General features: G+C 36.5%; 1 protein-coding gene across 1 annotated transcript in view; it reads left to right on the top strand.

The window, feature by feature from the left end:
* Positions 1 to 24,318, top strand: part of RNGTT (RNA guanylyltransferase and 5'-phosphatase) — a 169,364-nt gene that overhangs the window by 7,646 nt on the left and 137,400 nt on the right. The window contains exons 3-8 of the mRNA XM_063150641.1: positions 3,693 to 3,796; positions 3,930 to 4,018; positions 8,548 to 8,623; positions 11,713 to 11,962; positions 17,505 to 17,614; positions 18,359 to 18,460. Coding sequence (XP_063006711.1) covers positions 3,693 to 3,796; positions 3,930 to 4,018; positions 8,548 to 8,623; positions 11,713 to 11,962; positions 17,505 to 17,614; positions 18,359 to 18,460 — 731 coding nt within the window. The remainder of the gene's footprint in view (positions 1 to 3,692; positions 3,797 to 3,929; positions 4,019 to 8,547; positions 8,624 to 11,712; positions 11,963 to 17,504; positions 17,615 to 18,358; positions 18,461 to 24,318) is intronic.

Below are 24,318 nucleotides of genomic sequence, written 5' to 3'. Positions count from 1 at the left end.
GAATAATGTCACTTTTACCTCATCTCAGATCAGCTTACAGGCCAGGGCCTCAGCCAGGGGGCCCATTCAGAGTGGGCTTTGGTGATGCAGCTCTTATTGGTGTAGCTTCATGATACAGTTTTAATGGACAAAAATCCTTAATAAAAACGTTTTAACCATAAACTTTAAATTTCAGTCTCTGACAAGTGCATCTAAATTCTACTTGCGTTCTTCTTTTATGTATTATGTTATTTTTGACTCTGGATTTGATAGGTATACCTGGAATTTTTCCCAAACCAATCTTATTAATGTTTTAAAGTAATTTAAAATTCTGTGTATATTTTGAAGTTATAGAGAATTTCATAACCTTACTCAGAATTTCTAAATGCTTCCCTCTTCAGTGATTTGCCACCAAAAAAAAAAAATCATGGTGAAACTGTAGCATTTCCAGTAGTAACATCTGTCAGTTCTATTGTAATGCTACAAATTCGTGTCTTGAGTGACATCATATTATTAGAATTTGATAGTAAAATTAGTAGCATGAGGATCCCCACTTATATTTTGGTAATTTTGATTAACAAGCTGAACATAGAATTTCTCTCAAACTCTCTGTTCTCGTCAAATCTCTTACATTGTATTGGACATTGTTGATGGGTGTTTGATATTTGAAAATATATATTTCTTTTTTATTTGCCAAGTTATGTAGTGATTACTTACCATTTGTAGATTAGCAATTTACTAACAAGCCAGCAATGAAATAAATGTGAAATTGAGGAGTTCTGTAAGAGTGAGGTTTCCCACTCAAGGTGAAAGTAGCTCACTCTGCATGCTTCTTGTAATTTTATTGTAGTGTATTTTTTACTGCTAATATTTCATTTCTGAAAACTGGTTATTACTCAAGTCCATATAATTTAGCTCCCAAATAAAAGACTTCAGCAGAAACGTTTACATCTGGATTTCTGTAATAGAGAGATTTTGATGTTACCACAGATCTTTGAAGGTACTGGTGTAGCATTTAAGACAGGTAGAACGGTCTGTAACAAACTTCCTGTGGGATTCCTTTTCTCAGGGAGCTGAGTTGTTGAAAATCTGAATGTTAGAAATTGATTTGATTAGCCATGCCAGCCCCATTTTTCTTGTGATTGCCCGTAGTGGCATAGTATCTTAATGTTCTCTTAAACGAATTGCAGGAGCAATTGGTGAGAGCGTGAATAAGTTTTTTTTAAATTTAAATTTCTTGAGTAGGGAGGTTAGTATACAGTTTATGCTTTATACAGGTAGATTTATTTCTGTCACAAAGAGCTAAGACATTAGTTAACTCAAAAGAATATTTGAGTAATTAGTATGCTCAGTTACAGAATTGCAGAATTCTTATTAGTAAAACTGCTTACCAATTTTCGGCCATATTATTGTTTTCATAGATACATTCAATCACTGATCTAAACTATTTTTCTCAAATAGGAAATTCAAGAGAAAATTGCTGAGACTGGAGTGAATTCAGTGTATTGTAGTATGATCTCTCCTTGGGTAGGATGTTTTCAATCTCCAGTGTCCAAGGAGAAGCTTCTAGGGTCATACAGGGGAACCTCACAAAGCCCATTTTATTGCACAGCAGCAGAAAAGAGCATGCATAAGGCATTAATAGCTGGGCATATCTCGAAATGAGGAAGTGAGGGGAAGGCTTTTATTTTGTTCCAGTGGTACTGGTGGTTTTTCTGACATGGATTTTTTGAAAATCATAGTTGTATACTTTGATATATTGTATAACCCCTCCTGTTCTTTAAAAATTCTTTTATCATTTTCTTGTGCTTTGCACTCTCTAAATTGTAATGTATTATGTGCAGTCAATCCCATGGATTAAAAATGCAAATGATTGGGCTTTCTGTACAGCAGGAAAACTGCTTTCAGGTCTTATATACTCTATATGCCATAAATGCTTTTATAGCTTTGGATAAATTACACTTGATGCCTATTTGCTGTACTGCTCCATGAAGTGTGTGAGGAACAGTGTCACTTGGCATGAGCTTCACTTGCAATATGATTGAAATTATATGCAAAAATGGCAAAAGAGTAGTGAGTGAGAAGTCCTACAGGCCTGAATTAAGTAGTCTTGGAGACATTTGCAAAATGCTGTAGGAAATGGAGAGGGAAGAAAGTAATCATTGAATTAATTGCCTTTGTATAATTTCTACAGAGTTAATCACTGTTTAGGATGCCGTCAGTCTCTGTGCTTAGCAACTTAATTGACACTTTATATTTGAAATTTTAGGTGATATAACATTGTTTTCAGATGGACCTCCTTGTGAGGTGGTTTATTTATCTGCAAAACACAGTAATAAGAGTAAATAAAGTATTCTGAATACAATATGCAAAGTTGACAATGAGAAATTCAGAACTGATCTGGATATTACTGTAGAAGTTTTAATGCTGTTGATGTAATATCATGATGCTTTTTATTATTTATTAAATAAGAGTAATATGAAAGTATATAAATATTACAAACATATATCATCAGAAGTTTGAATATCTTGGAAAGCCATCTGTAGATTATTGGAAATTTTCCTTTAGGGGAAAGGAAAATATATTTCACATATTCATGTGAAATGGCTATTTCTTGAACTGTATTCTAATTATAATTGGATTTTACCTTTTCTGAATTGTGTGGAAATGGTGTTTTAACTTTGTAATTCTTCCAACTGCACTGCTAAGTTATTGCCAGTCTGTTGGTCCTACCTGAAAGCATGACACTGAGTTTTTTGTCCAAAAGCAATTGCTTGCACTTACAAGACAGGAAACCAGAGATACTTTCTTTGCTCAGGTGTGTTAGTGAGCTGTTTTTGCACATTGGAACAAGGATCAGTGGGATGTACTTTGATATGCTGTGTGTTTTGTGCCACCCAGTGGAATTCCTCCTTTCCATCCTTCTTAAAAACATAGTAACTTCCACAAGGCTCCTTAAAAGACCCATTTTCCAGCTGTAAAAACAAACACTAACAAAATAAATTGATGCACAAGGTAACACATTAGGGTAGAGTGGGCAAGGCATCCTGGATTCAGGAAGTCCCTAACGTCTGAGTGGTTGACACTGCCACCTTAGCTGCTGACAGCATGTTTGAATGCCTGAAGTTGTTCTGCATTTTAGCTTTAAATAAGATGTTTTTAAGAATTTAATTAATTTGATTAATTTTTAGACTCGATAATGTATTCATTCTTTTGCATTGTTTTGTACTCTAATAGGTAAATTAAAATGAGTCATTTTTTCTGGGAGCGGACTTATGTGTAAGTCTCAGTAGTTAATGTTTCTTACAGTATGTTCACTGTGCCAGTGTTTATTATTGCTCTGCTTTGCATAAGAGCCCTTGATTCCATCATGTTTGTCTTTTTAGCATGGTAAAGTAATTCTTTACCAGATTTTCCTGCTGTTAGCAGAATTTTCTTTAGAAAATTTAGAGTCATTGGTTGGAGCAAACTGAAGTTTTTGAATGATGACTAGTGCTAATTTAGACACCAGCTTTCACAAAGAAATGCAGATGTCTGTAATGGTGGTAAAATACAGATTTTACAAAAAAATGCAATATTTAATGCTTTTTAAACTTACAGTTGTAGCCTGTGGTCGCTTTTAATTTTTATGGTTTTAGATATTTAGTATTTATGCACAGCTATTTGAACCACATATAAAAATTTATTTTTGTTTTTTTTATGTTTTTTTTTAGGTTAAAATGGGTTTGCTGGTAGACTTAACCAACACCACTAGATTCTACGACAGAAATGATATAGAGAAAGAGGGAATTAAATATATAAAGCTCCAATGTAAAGGGTAAGTTGTGTGCTCTTTTAAATTATTTCTGTGGCTTTTAATTTGAAAGATCACAGTGAAGCAATTAATTTTTTTTTCTCTTTTTGCCTTTCTCCCAGGTGTCTCCTAATCCATGTGTTCTTGTGTTTTTCAGGCATGGTGAGTGCCCTACACCTGAGAATACCGAAACATTTATCCGTGTATGTGAACACTTCAGTGAAAAGAATCCTTCAGAGCTTATAGGTACATCTTATATCCATCTTATGCCCATCATTAGTTTTTATTCTTATTTTGTATCATATTGGCTTGTAACTGCAGTCTCTTATTCTTAGAAGTCTCAGCAAAGGAATTTCCTCAGTACAGTGTTTATGCATATTACAAATTTGATTGCTTTTACTGCAAAACAAATATGTTTCTTTTTTTTTTACAGAAAGTAGTATGTTTCTGCATCCATCAGTTTGATAACAGCTGTTGGCTTAATGCAGAAAATTACACAGGCCCAAGAGCTGTCTAGAAATTCCTGATACTTGCACTGTGGTTTTGTAACTTCTGCTGATACAAATGCAAGTTATATATTTGGTGGTCTGATTTACTTGAAGTCATATTTGGTAGCTGGATTATCAGGGATTCTTTAGCAAGTCTCACAAAACTGGTAGTAGATACTAGGCTAAGTTTTTCTTCTGTGGTATACAGTCTTGCAGTGAATATTTGAATATTCTGAGCATACTTTTATTCAGAGAGAAGTAAGTTCTGAGTTTATTTTACATCCCTTCTAGTTTTAGTTAAAACTGTTTTACTCTGATTTTTGTCAATCATATGAATGTTCATCCCTATCTGCAAACTATCAGAGACAAGAAGTTACTTTGCAGGTGAGTTTCCAGAGTCAGAATGGGTGTCATCCTCAATCTTCTTGGATGGTAATTTTGCAGCCTTCTTGAATCTGAGTGTCTGTGCAACTTATGAGTACATGGAACAGTTGTTTGTGCAGGCATCATTGCTAAGAGCTTGGTAAACTAAGCTGGTATGTTCATGCAGTTTAGGATTGATCCGCATACATGGAAGAATAGCTGAAGTTATTGGAAGGGACCTGTGGAAATCAGCGACTCAGTTGCCCTTCTTTAGAACAGGGCCAGCTAAAGCAACTTCCTCAAGACCATGCCCATTTGGCTTTTGACCAGCCTCTGAGCTTGGAAACTCCACAACTTTTTCTGCAGCCTCTTCTAGTGTTTGTTCTTACAATACACAGGTGTTTTTTTCTCATGTTGAAAGAGAATTTATTGTATTTCAATTTATAGCCATTGCTTCTTGTTCTGTTGCAGGATGTGATACCACTGAGAATTTTCTTTTTTTGAGTGCTTGAGAGGTTTAATTTTGTCACATATTTTTACACCTAGTTTTCTTTTAGATGCTTGCTTGCTTCTTTGTTGCTCGCAGAATGCCGTTTATTTCGAGACTCTTGTGGTCTAACTCCAGCCAGCAGCCAAGCCCCACACAGCTGGTCCCTTACTTTTCCACTGGTGGCACTGGGGAGAAAAGTGGAAGGGTAAAGGTAGGAACCTCACGAGTTGAGATAAAGACAGCTCCATAGGGAAAGCAAAAGCCATGCACAAGCAAAGCAAGGAATGAATTCCCTGCTTCCCATCCCCAGGAGAGCAGGGCCCCATCACACCTAGCAGTGACTTGGGAAGAAAAATGGCATCACTTCGAATGTCCCCCCATTCCTGTTTCTTCCTCTCTCTCTGTGCACTGAATGTTCTATGGTCTGGAGAATCCCTTTGGCCAGTTTGGGTCAGCTGTTCCAGCTGTGTCTCCTCCCGGCTTCCCAGGCACCCCTAACTTCCTCACCAGCATGCCAGCATGAAAATTAGAAAAGGCTTTGCTGCCCAGCAATAACAAAAATATCTCTATATCATCAACCAGCACAAATCCAAAACACAGCCCCACACCAGCCACTGTGAAGAAAATTAAGAATCTGCTTCAGTTGAAACCAGGACAGAGATCTGTGTGTTCTTCTCTGAACAGTAACACAGCTGCATGGTTTAAAAGATGAGGAACTTACTAAATGGGAGTGAGCAGAACCAGTTCACCAACAGCATTTCAAAACTTATGCCAGACATTGTTGGTGACTGATCCCATTTGCTTTTCTTTTAGCAATTCCTCATTTTCAGTCTCCTTTTGCAGTTCTTTCACTTGGTCCTCCGATAATATTTTAGAACTTGAAATAGTGGTTATGGTCAGCAATTTAAAAAGTGCATGGATAGCATGGTGATATCCTATAAGTAGCAGACCCATTTAGTTGCTGTTTCAACTTATAAAATGCTATTTTTAGTGTTGAGTCAGTAACTTTTTGGCTTTGATGAATTGTGGAAGGTTTTCCTTTATTTAGACACTTCACCTCTTTAGGGGAAAAAAGTCAATTAGAAAGAGGCAAGGGAAAGTAGTACGTTGACTAAACTTTTGAAGAACATGTTTAGGCTTTTGTAGTGAAAGAGAAATGCTGGAATTTTCCATTTTGCCTTTTGTGAATTACTGAAATTTGTCATTTTGGGCACTTGTTTCTTCTGACAGGGCATCAGAGGGAGTGGTGTGGAGGGTGTTTATCAAAAGTGAAAGAGGTCTAGAGCAGTGATAGTACTGTACCCTGTGTGATCTTTCTCTTCTGAGCCATATGGTCTTCATGCTGAGATGCTTCTTATCCTTGTCATGTGTATAAAATTATTGAGTTAACCCTTTTGGCAGCAGTAGCAGCTGCAGGACTAGTGGTAACAATTGTGTTCAATTTTGTTCTCAGTGTCATGATTAGATGTGAAAAGAGACTGAAATGTGAATGTTAAGTGATCAAAATTTTCAATTCATCTAGAGCAATATAGGAAGGAAACTATTTTTGCAGCAGTAAGGACAGCATTATGCCTGCCAACCTTCAGGAGGTGACATACAAAAATTTTGCTTCAGCAGAAAACAAAGGAGAAATGATTGTTAGGAATAAATTATATAAGGAAGCTAAAATTCATTTAATATGATGCAAGTTACACAGTTTTTAGTATTTTTAAATGGTTAGAAATGATGAATCCAAAAAATTGTTTTTTTGTTTTTTTTTTTTTTTTTTATATCAGTCTACTTTTTGTAGGTACTCTGGTTCTCCAGTTGAAAAAGTTCTACTCCTCAGTGTGGAGGAGTGCATAAAAAAGATAGATATTCACATTTTGTTTGAGTACACATCAAGTGAATTGCTACCAACCTTGCTTTATTAGCTGTGGTAGAGAAATGAGCAAATTAATTAAAGCATAAGTGACTTGCTGTGTTCCAGGTCTTGCACTTTGGGTCACAACCACCCTGGCTAATGCTGCAGGCTTGGGGAAGAGCAGCTGGAAAGGTGCCTGGCAGAGAAGGGCTTGGGTGTGCTGAGTTTACTGACCATGAGCCATCAGCGTGCCCAGGGAGGCCAATGTCCAGTAGGATTAGGAAGTGATTGTCCCCTGGTGCTCAGGCATTGACGTTCTGGGCTGTGTCCAGAGGAGCTCAGCAGAGCTGGTGAAGGGTCTTCTGGAGCACAGGTATTATTAGGAGTGGCTCAGGGATCTGGGATTGTTTAGCCTGGTGAATAGGAGACTCAGGGGTGACCTTATCACTCTCTACAACTGCTTGAAAGGAGGTTGTAGCCAGGTGGGGATTGGTGTCTTTCCCTAGGCAACCAGTGACAGGACAAGAGGAAATGATCTGAAGTTACACAAGGAGGTTTAGGGCATTAGGAAAAGTTTTCAAGCACAAGAGCAAACTGCACAGAGAAGTGGTTGGGTCCCCATCCCTGGAGGTATTTAAAGCTGTGTAGATGTGGCACTTAGGGTCATGGCTCAGTGGTGGACTTGGCAGTGCTGGGTTAATGGTTGGATTCAAAGTACTTAAGAGCCTTTTCCAACGTGAACAATTCTATGATTCTATGGTAACAAGTGAAAAATGTTAAGAATAATTGCTCTTGATGTTAGTGGTAACTTTAATGGTATTTATAATTATAAATTAGGTAGGAGGAAGAGGCAACATCTTGTCTGAATCCTTCATGATATTTTTAATAGCACAAGTTTTCAGGCTGGTCTGCGTATCACTAGATGGTGCTGTTGCCTTGAGAGAAAAAAAATGCCATGCATTTGACAGTGTATCCCTCCTTTCACTAAGGGATGAGTTCAGTAGAACAGAGGCTGAAGACTTAATTCTTTTTTTCACATTGAAAAGATAAGTAATTCAAGATGATTATACTGTTGTATAGTTTTCTTCTTGTGCGTTCTTTTTTTTCAAAATTATAAGTCTGGTCTTAGTATGTTTATGTTGAATTTGAGATAGAATTATGGTCTATTGGCACCCCTTTCAATTTTGAGGTAGGGTAATATGAATATGATTTTTTGCCTGATGGTATGAAATGAATGTCATGCTTGTTGAATCCAGTAAAAGCTCAGTTAATGAATTAGATTGTATTAGACAAGCATGTGAGCAGATCTGTGAGTCTTATCTGTATTAGCCATATTTCAGTCAAATTAAGTTAGTGCTCTTGATTGTGATGAAGTGCCCTATACCCTTGCTGCTGCTAATTTGCAGAAATAATGTAATAAATTGCCTTTCAGGCTTATGTACTTTATGTGTCTGTACTGCTGTGATGGGAAGGGAGATAACCTTTTAATGTTACAGATGAAGGTGGAAGGATCTAAACCCACACTTTTGATACTAACTATGTTTGTTAAAAGCACTTGTAAGGGATGATGCCCTCTTTTTGTCTTTTCTAGGTGTCCATTGCACACATGGTTTCAATAGAACTGGATTTTTGATCTGTGCCTTTTTGGTCGAGAAGATGGACTGGAGGTAACTTTGTGTGTTAGTTCCTGGGGTTTTGTGGAAGTGGCCAAAGGGTTCTTCAGTATGTTTCACTCATTGTCCTGTCAGCTGTGCTAATGTATTCACTATTTCTTGTTTTATAGCTGCCTAAGAATCTTGAGTAAACAGCCCATATTAACATTTTTTGTATCGTCCTTTGATAGCTTAGCCTGTAGTCAAGAATTCCAGGTCTGGTAGATCAAAAGTCAACTGTACCTGCTGTGTGGGCCTTGAGCAGTGTATGTATCACATTGTGTCTCTCCCATGACATGTCCCACATTTTAAAGAAGAGTGTAGAGTTCAGAGATTCCTGAAGGATTGTTTCTCGTACATTTTCATCTTTTTTGTGTAGGTGTAGGTTTTTGGGCTTTTTTGAGATCTGAAGAGATTAACTAGAGCAACAGCAGAGTAGCATACATACTTCTGAAGGATTGGGGGCAAACAAAGTCCTTGTTTCCAGCTTGTCTTTTGACTAAAGTCTACAGCATGCTTCTATACAAACTCATCCTTTTTCCATCTTTTAAAAACGTTGGTTCCTTCATACAGAGTAAATATCTTTTTTACATAACATTAGTTTTAAAAGAAGCCCCAAACCTAAACAATGTCTGTAGCATCCTGTTGGACATAACTTTTGCATAGCTTTTGTTTTGTAGTATTTACAAAACACTATTTCCTTCTTGACAGAGTCCTGTGAAAGTCATGTTTCTTGACAAGCCTGTTAAACATTCCGATATTTCTTATGTGTGGTCCTTTAAGTGAAGAAAATTCTGCTCCTGCTGCAGGATTTTCTTGTGACTGGACGTACAGTTATTATGCTTAGCATACATGTGCAAGCTGTTTGCAAAGAACTAGGTCATTGCTGTCTGTTAGTAAATCTGGAATAAAGATATTGGAGTAATGGAGATGGAACACCTTTAGTAGTGGGTGGTTGAGTCTTTGCAGGATCCCAGCTGTGTATAGGAAGTAGAGACAGACACAAATGGCTTTATAGTATGATTCTTGTTGTTTCTATGAGTTAGAATGATTGTATGCTTTTAATCAAACAATTTTAAAGTGGCATGCAATAATTAGACTTAGAATTGATCCTTTGTTCTGAAGAGGAAAGGCTCTTGAATCTCTTTGGATCTCCTACTTTTATGCTGCCTATCTGTTTTCAAACCATGGTAGGGAAAGCCTTAAAACTCAACAGCCATGTCTTATTTTTTTGCTTTGAGTAGTTAACTGTGTCAAGTTTGTTAATCTCTGTCAGATTATTTTAATAGAACATCCAGATGTTCCCTGGTAGGAAAAAATGTCCACAGCAAAGGAAACAATTTCGGCAAGCTGCTGGTTAATGCTGACCATTGTATTGAGATAAATCTAATTTGCTGCATCATTCTTTAAAACAAGGCACTGTTTCTTGCTAATGAGGAAATAAGATCTTCCTGATGGAAAAATCCATCCGTGTTCGTTCCTTAAGCGTATGATGTAGGAGTGTTGCTGCTCTATTGTGTACAGTGGGATATATTTTATAGTTAGTTTAGAGAAAGACCTGAAAGCTCTTCAGCTTTCTGACTGGTAAGGTCAGAAAGCTTACTTGATTCTCTTTTCAACAACTCATTTTTCCCAAAGACTTCTGTGTTTCTAGAACCTGGAAAATTGGGTTTTTTTCAGCTAGGGTTCTATATTTGAGATCTGTGCTACCTCTTTTGGCTTTCATGGCCATATATTCCAGAAGATTATAGAGTTCTTCTAATATCAGAAAAAAAATTGAGAATTTTTCAGACCCCATAACTTTCAGTTTGTTTTGTCCTTTCAGTGGCATTCATTACAGAAGATGTGAAACAATTTAAGAAAGATAGCAAAGTAAAAAATGTCTTGTGAGAAAGAAATTAGGAGTTTTAGAAGAGAATGGGGAAGAAAGGTCCTTCTAAGTAACTCAGACTCTTAAACTATCATTTTTGAAGTGATACTGTGTGATAGTGTCACTCTGGAGAATGTCATGTTTTCTCCTCTTACAAAGATCAGAGGAGTGAATCAACCTTACTGGCTCTTAGACACTATTTCTGTCTATTCTGGAAAATTAACCTCTTAAAGTTCTCAGGCTCCATTCCCTACTGAACAGATCAGACAAAAAGAAAAAAGGATTTTGAATTAAAAATCTGAAAAAAAAAAAAGTTACAGGGCATAGTATGTGCTTTTGTTCCAGTTTTAAGACACATGCTTCTCAAGAAGCCTAACAGGGACATCTCTCTATTTTTGTGGTTTCTCCTTTTCCCTATATAGTAAGATTTTAAAATGTTGATTCTTGGAGCCTTACTGCTCCAGTGTTTTTAGTTAAACATTTTCATAGGAACTATGAAAATGGCGACAATAAAACCTCTGTGTTGTGCTCACTCTTGTATGTTTTGGAGAGTTTTCTCCTTGGCTGGTAAAGATGCATCACTATTAGTTTTGGTTTCTAATTTTTTTGTGGTCCAGCTTCTAATTTATTTGAGCAAGATTAAGTATTAGGTTCATAGTAAAAGGCTACTGAACCACAATCCTTTTATGAGAAACTTCTGGAAAGAGAAGTAATTTAAAAGATTAGGGTGATTTTTCTCAGTATGATGGCTAATGAGAGGAAAGATAATTCTTAGTGGAGAAAAATGTAACCATATTTGAATTTAAACATTTGCATTTTTCTTCATTAAGTTTGTTGATATGTTTCTTTGGTCTTCTTTTGTGTTTGTGCAGTCCTCAGGTATTTACCTATATGTCACCCATTGCTTCTCTGTAGCAATAAAAAACGTTTTATCTGTGATAAACGTTTTATCTAGGAGCTGCAATAAGGTCTCAAAGCAGCTGCAGTTACTTGGGAACATTTCCAGTGCCCACAAAGTTATGCAGAATCTTCTGCAAGAGCAACTGCTCCCTGGCTGATCTAAGCATGGACTTGGAAATATAAGGAATGTTTTTGCAATTACCACTTCAGAATTTGTATTGATTCTCAGTCCCAATAATTCTTATGTTTGGTAAAGCATGACATGATTAAGACATGTAAATTAAGCATCCAGAGTGATTTTCTTTTTTTTTTTTTTTTTTTTTTTTTTTGACAGTATTGAGGCTGCTGTGGCTACTTTTGCTCAGGCCAGACCCCCGGGTATTTATAAAGGTGATTATTTGAAGGAGCTCTTTCGTCGTTATGGGGATGAAGATGATGCACCAGCACCACCAGAGCTTCCAGAGTGGTGCTTTGATGAAGATGAAGAGGAGGATGAGGATAATGGTAAAACTGGAGGCCCAGAATCAGAACCTGGATCATCAAGCTCTTCCTTTGGCAAGAGGAGAAAAGAACGCCTAAAACTGGTAATTTTGATTTGGAATTTAATATTTGAATTGCTAAACATAATTTCATAACCTAATGCCCATCAGTTACCTCATCCTACATGCTATACATGTGTCACTGCTCTTACAAATGGGGACTGGAAGTACTGTCTGTAACTGGAAAAATTTGCAGATACATTGTAAACTTTCTGTATTTCCTATGTGAATTGGGAACTTGAATATTCAACACCTCAAATATTCCAGTTGTAAAAATGACTTAAAATTTTATAATACAACAATTTTTTTGAGATAGTAAAGTGCTTTTTAGTTATTCAGTCTGTCTTTGGTGATGAAATGTAATTAGAGTTGGATGGAAACAGCTCTTGTTTTTTGTAGTCATGTGGATGAAATTCAGAATTTTTAAAATACAGTGCTCATTTTAGTAAATAGTTTTTCTTTGGAAAATTTGTGTGATTGAAAATTGGATTAGCAAAAAGCAATATGAGCTTAACCCAAGGCAACTTTGAGATCATAATGTGTTCAAAGCTGTTTTAGCTTTGTGAGGAATACAGCTGATCACTTACTGTGATTTCTGACATACATCTGCATTCTGATGAAATGAGTTATTGTAGTTGCCATGATCTGGAACTAATACTCAAGTACACAGAATATATTTGTATCATCTGAAGACTAATGACTTAGTTCTCTTCAAATTCCTGACTCGCTTTTTATTTGCAAATAAAGTAGGCTAGACTATTGCTGGGTGCAAGAATAGTTTTTTTTTTTTTCATAATACTGAATTATTTTACTTGTGTGCTGAGGTGTGTTTGTTTGGGAAGATTTGGAAATGCTCATATTGAAATAAGCTGCAAAAAAGCATTTTGTTGTTACTGCAGCTGGTCAACAAGGTTTGCAGGTGGAGTATGGAAAATGTTAACCTGACAGAAATACAAATTCCAGTCTAAAGAAGCAAGATGAACTTTGAAAACTTTCAAATTATCCCTCATCTGGAATAAAAAATTTCCCACACTGTAAAGACCTAGTAAAAGTATATTTATGGGATATCACCACTTCCTCCATAAGCCTTGTAGTAAAACATTGATATCTAAATATTTTGTGAGGGGCTGGAACCTTAGAGTTTCTTTGATATGTCTTCTGATGCATTGGAAGCTGAGGTGTTATGATGAATTACAATGACAGCCTCTTTTCATCACGCATAAAACTCAACTGGTCTGTTTAACAGGAATGGCATTGGCCTCCCAGGCTTTTTCTTGTCTGCCACCCTAGTTTTGTTGAAAGCTGGAAGCTAAATTATACGAATAAGCATATTAATAACTAAAAGTTAATTATGAGTTAGATAATTTGTGAAAGAAAAAGTCATCTAGTTAATATGCATATTCGTATAATTCAGTTTTGCAGCTCTGAAGGAACATTCTTTGACACGAAGAGGAGGAACGGGCAGAATTCTTTACCAAGGTTCTTGGCTGGCAGATGGGACTGCTGCTTAACTCAGTAGAGATGGATTTTTGTGATTCCTTGTAAATATGCGGTCTGCAGGGGGAGTGAGTATCAGGTAAATACCTCTTGCTCAGATATTCTGATTTTACTGTCTAAAGGGCTACATTTTCAGTATTATGTTGGTTTCCTGCAACAGATGTTTCCATCTTTATAATTCATATCTTAAAAGCCTAGGGGTAGGCAGTGTAAAACTAGAGGCAGCTGTAGTGATGGCAATGGTCTGAATTTTTCTCATTTTGACCCAAATCTTTGTGGAGACAGAAGAAAGGTTTAGTAGTAGAGGAGGAGACAGCTCCCAGGCATCTTGCTAGGGTAATGAATAGTCAGAAACAAGTTCTAGCTAGCACATGAAATGAAGTTAATATGCTGTCCATTTCAGAAACTCTGATGTGAGAAACTTTACTGCAGCATTTTTCATTAAAACTTCATATTTTGATGTAAAAAATCTTGACAGCCTTTCTTTCCTACACTACTACAGAATGATTAGAACATAAAGCCATTACAGTTTCCTTTGTCATCACCTGAAGGAAGTTGACAGGTACCAGGAAATGAGCTTGTTGGAGTCTGAGGTGCCACACAGGAAATCCAAACAAGTTTTGACATTGTCAGTGCATGCAGTATTGATGCAGTAGCATCAAAACAACATTATTAACTGACACTTAGAATCTCACTTCAGGAAAAAAGTATTTCATCTTGCAAATTGGACAAAAAGTTGTAATTCTGAGCCATAACCTACAAACCTCTCATGGGTCAAACTTTTACTGTTTATTAGGAATGTTGTCTTTTCTAGTCCCAAGTAAGTTGCATTTTATGGAGTGTGAGATGCAGTGCTTCTGAAATGAGTGGTGACATCTTAAACTGGAAGGGATGGTGGCTGTTAATGATTTAATTCATGATTTTCAGTGCAGGTGTCTTGTGGTCATCTGTGAGACAGAAGGAAGCAATTAAACTGATTTGATGTAATGAGGATAATATTTATTAGTTAACTATCACAGTACAATTATTCTAAATATTAGTGACTTGGGGTTTTTCTGCCTGACCAACTCTGTTTTGCAAAGTTTAACCCTTGCACTTAATCTGCCAATTGTGGGCATCTTGAAGGATATGGGAAAAATACTATTTTTTGATTTGGCAGCACCATTTTATGTGCTTGAGTATGGGTATCCTTTCCTTCTCCATGTTAAATGCTTATTAGCTCACTTTTTCCTTACAGTATATTTTTTTTTTGTATTACTGACCTTTCTTGTTATTCTTTGTACTCTGTCATGTTGACTCATGTTTTCCTGATGCTGTGGTGCCTGTAATTGAATGCAAGCCTCTAGTTGAGGCCATCCTAGTAAGGCTTAATAGGGAAAAATTAATTTCACATGTCTTAAGGCTAATACTTCTGTTTATATATCTCAACATAATTGCCTTTCACAAGGCAGAACAATACTAATTCAGCTTTTGGTCTCTTGCTGCTTCCATGTATTTTTCTCTAATTATCTACCAGTGTGTGTTTGTATAATTTCTTATCCATTATTAAGTGTAGAACTTTGTTTATGCTGAATTACACAGTGTTATTTCCAGCCTATTTTTAAAATGAAGGATAACAGTGAATCTTAAACTACCATCCCAGTCTGTATCCCTGTTAATAAAGTCAGAGATGTCACAAAAATAAGAATGCTAATAGGAAGTTTAGTGGAAATAAATTGATTATCTTATGCCTAAACCAGATCCTGCAGATTCTTCTATTTTGTTAGAGAAACACTAACTCCTCTGAACCTGGTTTTGAAACAGGTTACACTTCTGGTTTATGGAAGTTGCATCTGCCCCATGTTTTCTGAGTTCCTCGATGAGGACAAGATAAACAAACAAAAAACAAACCAAGGCAAATGCATGCAATGCCAATTCTGTGAAGCCTGTTTCATTATGAAAACCAAATGTTTAGTGGAACACCTTTGCTACTGAGTGACAGTCAGTATGATTTTGTGTTCTTTTTTGCTTGTACACGCCAAGAGGCAGTTACTGTGATTGATCCTGTGTTTCTAGGTATTAAATCTAAGCTGGTAAGTGTAACTCTCTGTCTCTCACTTCCTTAATTTTAGAAGATATCTCTTCCTGACATGTTTGGAATGTTTCTTGCCTTCTGGGAGGCAGTCTCTGAGCATATTGGCACACAGTCAAGTCTGAGTAGCTGAAGACAGCTCTCACTGGGGCCTGGTGATAGCCACTAGGGTCAGGAAGGTGTGTGTTTGGGGCTGCTCCCACTCCCCCACTCTTCCAGATGGTGTTTAGGATATGAACCAACACAGGATGATCCACATTGCCTCTTCTTCTTCAGCTGAAGTGATGGGTGGAGAAATACATGGCAAGTGGGGCAAGGCTGATTGGTACAGCTGGTGTGAAGGTTGTGCACAGTGTAGATACCAGTGCCTGTGGTTTTCAGTGCTGAGGAGTCGATGTGCTCCTGGTGATCTGAGTTCTCTGGAGTCTCTGCACTGTGGTCTCCAGTGTCCTTTTGCCAAAGGCATTGGGAGCTGAACAGTAGGATAAAAACTGCATGGATCTGGCTCAGTTTTAGCACCTTATCCAAGGAATGTCCTCATGAAACCTGAAGTGCTAAGTTAGCCAAGCACGAATACCCAAGTGACTCACATTGTTTTCATAGTGCTGTGCCTTAGTGATTATACTTGCAGCAGATAATCTGCAAGAAACACTTTCAATACGAATTTTGTGTTTATTACTTTTTCTTTTCTGGAAAATCTTTCCCGTTCCCTGCCTGTTAATTCAATCTTAGCAGTTGTACTGGCATTCCACTCTGCCATTATTCCCAGAAGCAAGGCAGAACCATCTTCCTCTGTTTCCTGGTGCTCTTCACCACTTATCAGAATGCAGACAATGTGCTGGCCAGGCACGAGGAGCTGTCTGCCTCTCCTGCCCACTCCCCTGTGTGCTGTTGCCCTGGCTGGTGCCCATGTGAATTGTGTGGGGTGAGTGACACACACAGTCTGTGGAGCTCAAGGTAGTTAAGGTTATTAACCAGTATATTTCTTTAGGATGTTCTGTTCTCAGAATGTGATTTGGTGATGTGACTGAGCCATTCTTAATTAACTGCAGGCTGTGCTGAAAACTGTGGTCCTGCTTTTCCCTGCTTTCCCTTTTGCTTCCTTTGTGCTGTCACTAGTACTGAGTTATCCTATGGTGAGCTAGTTTAGGATACTGTTTTGGCAGAAAATTATTACCAATTTATGATGTTATTTTTGCCAAATTAGTTCCTAGACTTGCTCAAGTGTATAACAGAGGGGTGCCACAGCATGTGGAAATGCAGAGGAGAAAAATACTACTCCTGGATTTGTTAAAGCTACTTTCAAGTGTTTTAGAGAACAGATATGAGATACTTGTATCTTCACATGCAGGGTTCAACAGGTGAATAGTCATGGTTTGATCTTCTTTGTGTGCATTGAATATTTATTTGAGATTCTGTTGAATTAAGTCTGGTTGGTTTGAGATCTCCATAGAAATCTTTGTAAGATTTGTTTTTATTCCTCTTGGCAACAAAGTTTTTGTAGAATGTACAAGTTATTTTAGAGTTTTACTTCTAGATTGGTTTTCGTGATCCTGCATAAGCTTTTCTGGGGCTTTCGGGATAGCAGCTTCATTTTAATAACTTGGTTTAGATGGAGAAAAAATTATAAAAATATATTTATACAAATATTTTGTTACAAATCTATTGTTTATATTTTCTCTTTTGTTAAGTTTGTCCTAGATCAATGCTCTTGAGAGTATTAGCTAAGTAGTGTAAGCATCCAAGTACTAGCTATCCCTTCCTTTTGCCTTATCCTTATTGCCTTTTTTAAGTTATATTTTTTCCTTATAAATAACTCATTTAGTTCCTGGTTTTATAATATGGCTTACCTGTGAGTTTCCTGGCAAAGCTGAGCTAATATATCTTGGCATTTGGGGGTAAATCCTTAAGGAATGTTTAAGCTTGTATTGCTCTAGAGGGTTGTGAAAACAGTCTTAATCTTGACATATTCTGTTTTGATTTTATGGGGGCTTTAATACTAAATTATTTTTTTTTTAGGGTGCAATTTTCTTGGAAGGAATAACAGTTAAATGTGTGACCCAGGTGACAACGCAACCAAAATTAGGAGGAATACAGCAAAAATGTCAGCAGTTCTGTGGATGGGAAGGGTATGAGAATATTTAGAACTTACTGATTTATACTTTCTTGAAATAAGTGTTGTATTTTGCAGAATGAAACTGGTCATTTTGAAAATGAGGAAAAAGGTGACCATGGATTTTTTATTTAAAAAAAGCCTCAAACACACTTGGCAGTGAAAGTCTTGCACTGTACAATGAAATGGAATGATCAATTTTTGGTGTTAAGAAACAAGATTCTAGAATTACTTTTCCATTGAGATAACAGTGTTGTTGTTCGAATTCCAGATGTGGCCTACTCCAGCTTTACAAATGCTTAGTTCTTTCTCAAGCAGTAGATTTATTTATACCATTGCTATTACACTTAAATATGGAGGTATAATACTCATTTTTACAGCCAACTTGGATTTGTGACCAATGGTAATGAAAATGTTGGTTTTAGTGTCTATGATTCTGGACATTTCCATTCCAAAGTTGGTGATCCACACCGCTTCCTAATGCTTATCATGCCTGTAATTTTTAATTTAAATATCTCTTTCTGCAAAGCTAAAACTTTGAAGTTCCACATAATTTAGTTTTTTGTCATAAGCAAATAACTTTGTTCCTATGAGATAGACTTTTGACTTCTATTGCAAAATACTTTATTGGTGAACATGTTCTAACTCAGAGTTAACCTTGCAGCAAGTCTGGTACGGACTTGAGTCTGATGTGAAAAATGTATTTACTTGTATGACTATTTATTGCAGGACCATTAATAAACATGGTTATTTTTATTAGGACTGGATTCCCTGGAGCACAGCCTGTTTCCATGGACAAGCAAAATATTAAATTTTTGGAGCAGAAGCCATACAAAGTTAGCTGGAAAGCAGACGGCACCCGGTGAGTTCATTTTAAATGAAAAAGCAAAACACAGTAAATTCGGTAGACAGTTTGTATTTTCTCAGGAAAGTGAATTTGCGTGTACAAAGGACAAAGCACGGCAACAAAACTGGCTCCAGAGATTAATTTTTATTCTGTCTTGGTACCCAACATTTGCTGAAGTTTGTGACCAAGTTTCTTTCTAGCAGCTGTTCTACACAAGGACTGTTAAAGGCAGGTACCTTTATTCTCCATAACCCTTGCCTGTCTGTCAGTCATGACTTGTCACTAAGGTCGTAGAATAATCTTACATAGCAGTGAGGGTTTGCTAAGGTGAGGACTTTATTTATAAGCAAAATTAAAACTTCTACTTGATCCTTCAGAAGCTGGGTAGTATCAGAAAATTTGTAGCGGTATTTTTAAGAATTGATCCTGTGATCCTTTGTTCAGACGTATAGTTCATGTCAGCTAAAGACTCAGTCATTTTATCTTCTCTCACCTGTTCTCTTACATTCATTGCGGGGGTGCCTTTTGTTTAATAACAAGCTACATCCTAATTGGACTTACTGGACATATTCTAAAGTTTTTCCTGAGTTCTTTATTTTGCTAGGTTTGTTATCTTTAATAATAGAACATCCTAGATAATGAAAATCCTGGAGAATATGGGGAATTGCATGTCTTATGAGCATTGCCAAGTGGCTCCACACGGAGTCAGTCAGGATTCATCACAATTCAGCCAGAACTAAGCTGTCTTGTACAAAACAGCCCCAGACCCTTCAAGTGTCTCTCCTCTGTGGAGTTCACACTTCAAGGGTTTATTAGCTTGGGCTGAGCGTGGTGTGAAAAGTCAAAGTAAGCTTGCAGTCAGTATGGAGACCTAGCATTAAGAGATGTGTGGGAATAATTGGTTTACTAACACTGGCTGTATGCACAAGCACTTCGATATTGCAGTGCAGGTGTTCTCAGAGTGGGAAGTTACAGCAATGGGGTATTGGGAGGTCAAGGCATATTCTCAGGGCAGTACAGGGCAGAGGGCATTCCAAAGCTGCTGACCCTGAACAAATGAAGTCAGCCAGCTTAAACTGACCTGAAGAGTCTTTGTCATATCCTATGTTATTAATTTGGAAAACTGATGTCTTAATGTAATATTCTCATTTCTTACTCAAATGTGTGGATGGGATGCCCACATTCTCAGTACTAAAGCAATTAGAACAAAGTAGTGTACCTGGAAGACTGCATTTTGTGAAAGAAATTGAAGTGTACATGCAATTTCTTGTTGAAATTTTCAGTATTTTGAATATTCTATCCTCTGTCTTCAGTTTTTAGTTTCTCTGGTGAGAAAACAGAATGGAGGAAAAACAAAACTGAAGGAACTAAATAGCTCTTTTATTTTTCAAAACATAATAACGGGTAATAGATTATGAAGATACACAGACTGATGGGTATATTCAGAGAAGAAAATGGGTTTACAGAGATCCAGTGTTAATGAAATTCACCTTAAGTAATATGAAAGAGAGATTAAAGATGAAAACCTGAGCTATTATTTGGACATTTAGAGACTTTGCATGATATGTATCCTAATCAACAATGAAAAATTATGATCATTTTTACATTGGACATTCTTCTAATTATTTAGTTGTTCTCTAGTGATCCAGACTCCATATGCAATTAAACAGATTTTCATTAGTTATTCTGAAAGCTTGTGTTGACAGGCGTGACCTTCTTGAATTTAATATTAAGACATCAGTTAGTGGAGACCCATTTATGGATCCCCTGCTTCCATTATCTGGAGATGGAACCCCTGTCATCAAATATCTCTGAAGCTATTCTGTTAAAAGTGGTTTAGATGCATCAGTCTGGACCTTGCCTATGAGAATATTATTAGGCTTGCATGCTTTTTTCTTTTGTTGCTTTGTTCTCTCTCTTTGCTTAAAAAGCACTGCTCTTCTGTTGACCTTGTTGGACTTAAAGAAAAGCAGATGCATAACTAGTAACTTTCTCTTATACTTTCTCACTGAAATAAAAGTTTTATTTTAGCTAAAATAACAACATTAGCCAAACTTCTTAAATGTCACTATTTGTTAACTACCTGTATTTGATTTCTTCAGCAGCAGTCTTTCCTAGAGGTTTCATGATTGAAGCATTTTTGGTACATTCTAGTAGTTGATATCCAGTGTCAGTAACTTCACTAATTACTTTTACTTTTATTCAAAAACATTTGCTAATTCTAGATTGCAATTGGAGCTGAACCTCTCATCCTCTATTTTAAGAGCTGTTGGTTTTGGTTTTTTGTTGTTGGTATTTTTTTTGCCCCTTTCCCCATTGTTTGGGGCTTTTTTCCAGTGGTAGAACTGTGCATGCTTTTTTAGTTTCTTAGTATTGTTGTATTTTTCTATACATAATTTTAGAAAAAGAGAAAGTATTTCCCTAAATTAAAGGGTGTTATTTCTCAAATAATGTTGTCTAACAATGTGAAATTGATTAGTTAAATTATTTGATAGTGATTCTATAAAATAAATATCTTGTGGGATTTACTGGAGTAGTATCTTACATATGTTTGTATGTTTGTGAGTTTGTTTTGGGTAAAACTCATCCTCCTTTGCTCTCTTGTGGTTCTGAGTTCAAAATCTTTTGACTTAGCCTTGCTTAGCCTAGTCTGTTGTGGTTTGAAGAGTTTGAGCCTTCACTGTGGTCTTGCTTTCTCTGTGCCTGGTTTCCAGGGCCCTTGCTGCATAGGTATGAGTGGGGCTCTGCTCCAGCATTCCTTCTGGACTATGTTTGTCCCAAAGGGAAAAACACAGCGTGAACAAATACTTCTCCCCTCATGTTTGTAAATGCCAATGTATAAAGATGTGCGTATTTGTATCTTAGATTTAGAGAAACGAACTTTAAATTGAATGATCTGTGAAGCTCATTTAGCACTGGCACTCTTTGGTGAAATATTTCCTTTGTGCCAGCTACTTGGTTGTGTGTAAATGCTGTATGCAAACTCATGCTGTTTTGAAGAAAACCATCTCTAAAATTATATTGCTTTAAATTATTATTATTTAAATAAAAGTCACTGAGTTCTGCAGCTATTCTGACTGGTTTGGTGTAAATTCTCAATATTTATTGGAACAGTAGTCAAACTATTGGTGTCTCATAAATAATTTTAATGCTAATCTATTCAAAAGCCAAAGGGCAAATTTCCCACTAGTAAAATCATGCCTTTTGGCTTTGTTGAGATGAAATATATGTTGTATGTTAACAGTAGCTGCAAAGTCGATGCATCTTTACAAATGTATCCAATTTTGCAGCGCCCTGTTCTAAAATAGTAGTTCCTGTCTGAATAAGGTAATTGTAACAGCATGTTCAAGGCATTGCTGGATGACTCTGCATTATCAGCTCTGCACTGTAAAATGATTAGCCAGGTGGGTAATGGCTTGTTGTATCCCTTCATACGGATCTCATTAATACTGTTTGTAGCAGATGCCTGTTCTAATGAGTGGAGCTGACTGTTCAGGCAGGGTAAAGTAATGAGACACCAGTTCTGAAGGAAAGACTGCCACCACTAAGAATAATAAGAAGCTTAAAAATGGCTGTGGAATAATTCAAATCAATACAATCAAACAGGACTAGGTTTTACGGTGGCAAAATGTGACCTGCACTAAATGGAACCTATTAAGGGGAGTAAGTTATTTTCCTGCATTTCTGTGAGTAGCTTTTTTATTTTTCACATCTCTATACGTGCAGTTTTAGTGAAAAATAATAAATGTGATCACAATACTATGGCTGTTCAATTATGTTAAGGCAGCTATTTAAAAAATGAGAACAGGTAGTTCTTGCCAAAGGCTATTAAATTTGAAAAATCTTCATGCAAATTTGATGACTTGAAGATATCTAAATATGAATAAGTAGATGCAGAATAAAACAGCTCTTTGAGAATTGCTGCTAGTTGTTTAACGAGTTTGTAACAAAATAGGTACATCTCTGAAGTTGTTTTTTCTTTCATGATTAGCAAATTACATTTACATTAAAAGAAAGTCCTGTTCTAAGTAATTAACTTTTTGTTGTTATCCTAATACAAAATAAAAATAGCAAATGTATGCTTAATTGTATGATAAAACTGATGGGCATTTTTTGATTGTTTATTAATCAGTTTGATTTATCAATCAATAAATCAATATATCGATATATAGAGAACATAATTATTTTGATTTAGTTGCTATATTATCAAACTTGTGATAGCTTCCTTTTTTTTAATTCAGCTTTTTTGTAGAAATTGAAAAAAATTTCTTTTTTTTTTCTTTTTTTGGCAGTTGCAGCCTTTTCAGAAACATATTTCTGACCCTTGAAGGAAATCTACTCAGTATATTTTAAGATGACTTTTCTATAAATGTCATGAAAACAAGGTTGAAGTTTCTCTCTGATTTCTGTGACTCAATAATTTTTCTTTCCCTACTCTTTGATCCTTTACACAATGAGATGAAGCTTATATGCATAACTCTGAAATTGCAAATTCCTAATATGAGAAATTATCCAGAAGTAATTTGGTCCAGAGTAAATTGTGAAAAAATAATCACTGCTAAGGAACAACTCTTAAAAAAAGAAAGGGAGAAAATTGAAAAAAATGTTTGTTTTAGAAATTAGCAGGTAAAAAGTACTAGCCAAAATTAAGTGGCAAGGAAGCAAAATGGTTGCCTGTCTGTAAAGGCTTAAAGATATTTGAATGGGCTCATGGAAAAACTATTACCCCTCAGAGAGGGGAGAAAAAGTTGAGATAATAATGAGAATGAAGGAGGACAGAGAAGATTGGAGAGTAGTACTAATCCAATTAAATCCCAAATCCATACACTTGAGAACTCATTATTAAGAACAAGAGACCAGATTGTCATGAAAGCAGATGTGGAGTGTCCTGGGTTTGCAGTGGAAAGCTTGGCTCCTGGGAGCAAAGATATTAACGTGGAGCTGAACTTGAAGGAGGCTATTGGAAATGAGAAAGAAGCCATAGATTAATTTTCAGATTGTACAAATTACATGACCAAATTCTCATGGATGTGAAATTTTCTTCCTAGTAGTGGAAAGTTCCTGAAATAGAGGTTTGCAAAATTGATAGTGCGTTCTTCCCTAATTTAGAGGAGGGGGACAAAAATGTAGGGTGTTGAGATTTTCAGCTGTCTTCAGAAATGGTGTTAGCAGGGAAGTTAAGGGCTGGCTGTTGATCACAACAAAGCATTTATGAGTAAAATAATGTTTCTCAAGGTATGAATACTCTGTCCCTGGGCACCTTGCCTTCTGACCCAGATAGCTACTGAGAAGGTGAACTATTACAAATTGTGTTTTGAGTGTCTTGTCATTGAGTCGTGTTTAGAGTTAATATATGTTTGTGGCCTTGGAGTAAGGAAGGAATGTTGGCCTCCTAATATGGGATAGGGTGAAGAACCCACACAAGAATCATCTGGCTGCTTTTAAACCACACCTTCCTTTTTCTTCTTCCTCTCCCCACTTATCTTAAGAAATAGACTTAAATATTAATCGGTTTTGCACCATTATCTGGTATTCGTTTCTCTGTGGCTGTGACATGTTTCAGTGGTGGGAAATTTTAAAGGATGGAAATATTCCACCATTGGGCATGTGCTGAATAGACTTTTCAGGACCAAATGGATTTTTTATAGGAGTGACAGGTTTTGTGAACAACTGGGCTTAACCCAAGTTATTTGATTCCAAGTTAAATGAGCTTGATTCAATTGTGCTTATATAACTATCAGCAATGGGCACAACCTCAACTGGTAATTACACATCACTTGTGTGTATAGGACAGCCAGTCTTCAGACATTTGTATTATTTTCATTGAAGGGCTCAAAGAAATAGTTGTAAGGGTTTTTCTGTTATTATTTGTA

The sequence above is a fragment of the Melospiza melodia genome, chromosome 3 (genome assembly GCF_035770615.1).
Source record: "Melospiza melodia melodia isolate bMelMel2 chromosome 3, bMelMel2.pri, whole genome shotgun sequence".
Lineage (NCBI taxonomy): Eukaryota > Metazoa > Chordata > Aves > Passeriformes > Passerellidae > Melospiza > Melospiza melodia.
Note: the sequence above shows the minus strand (reverse complement) of the source record. Positions and strands in the feature narration are given on the sequence as shown.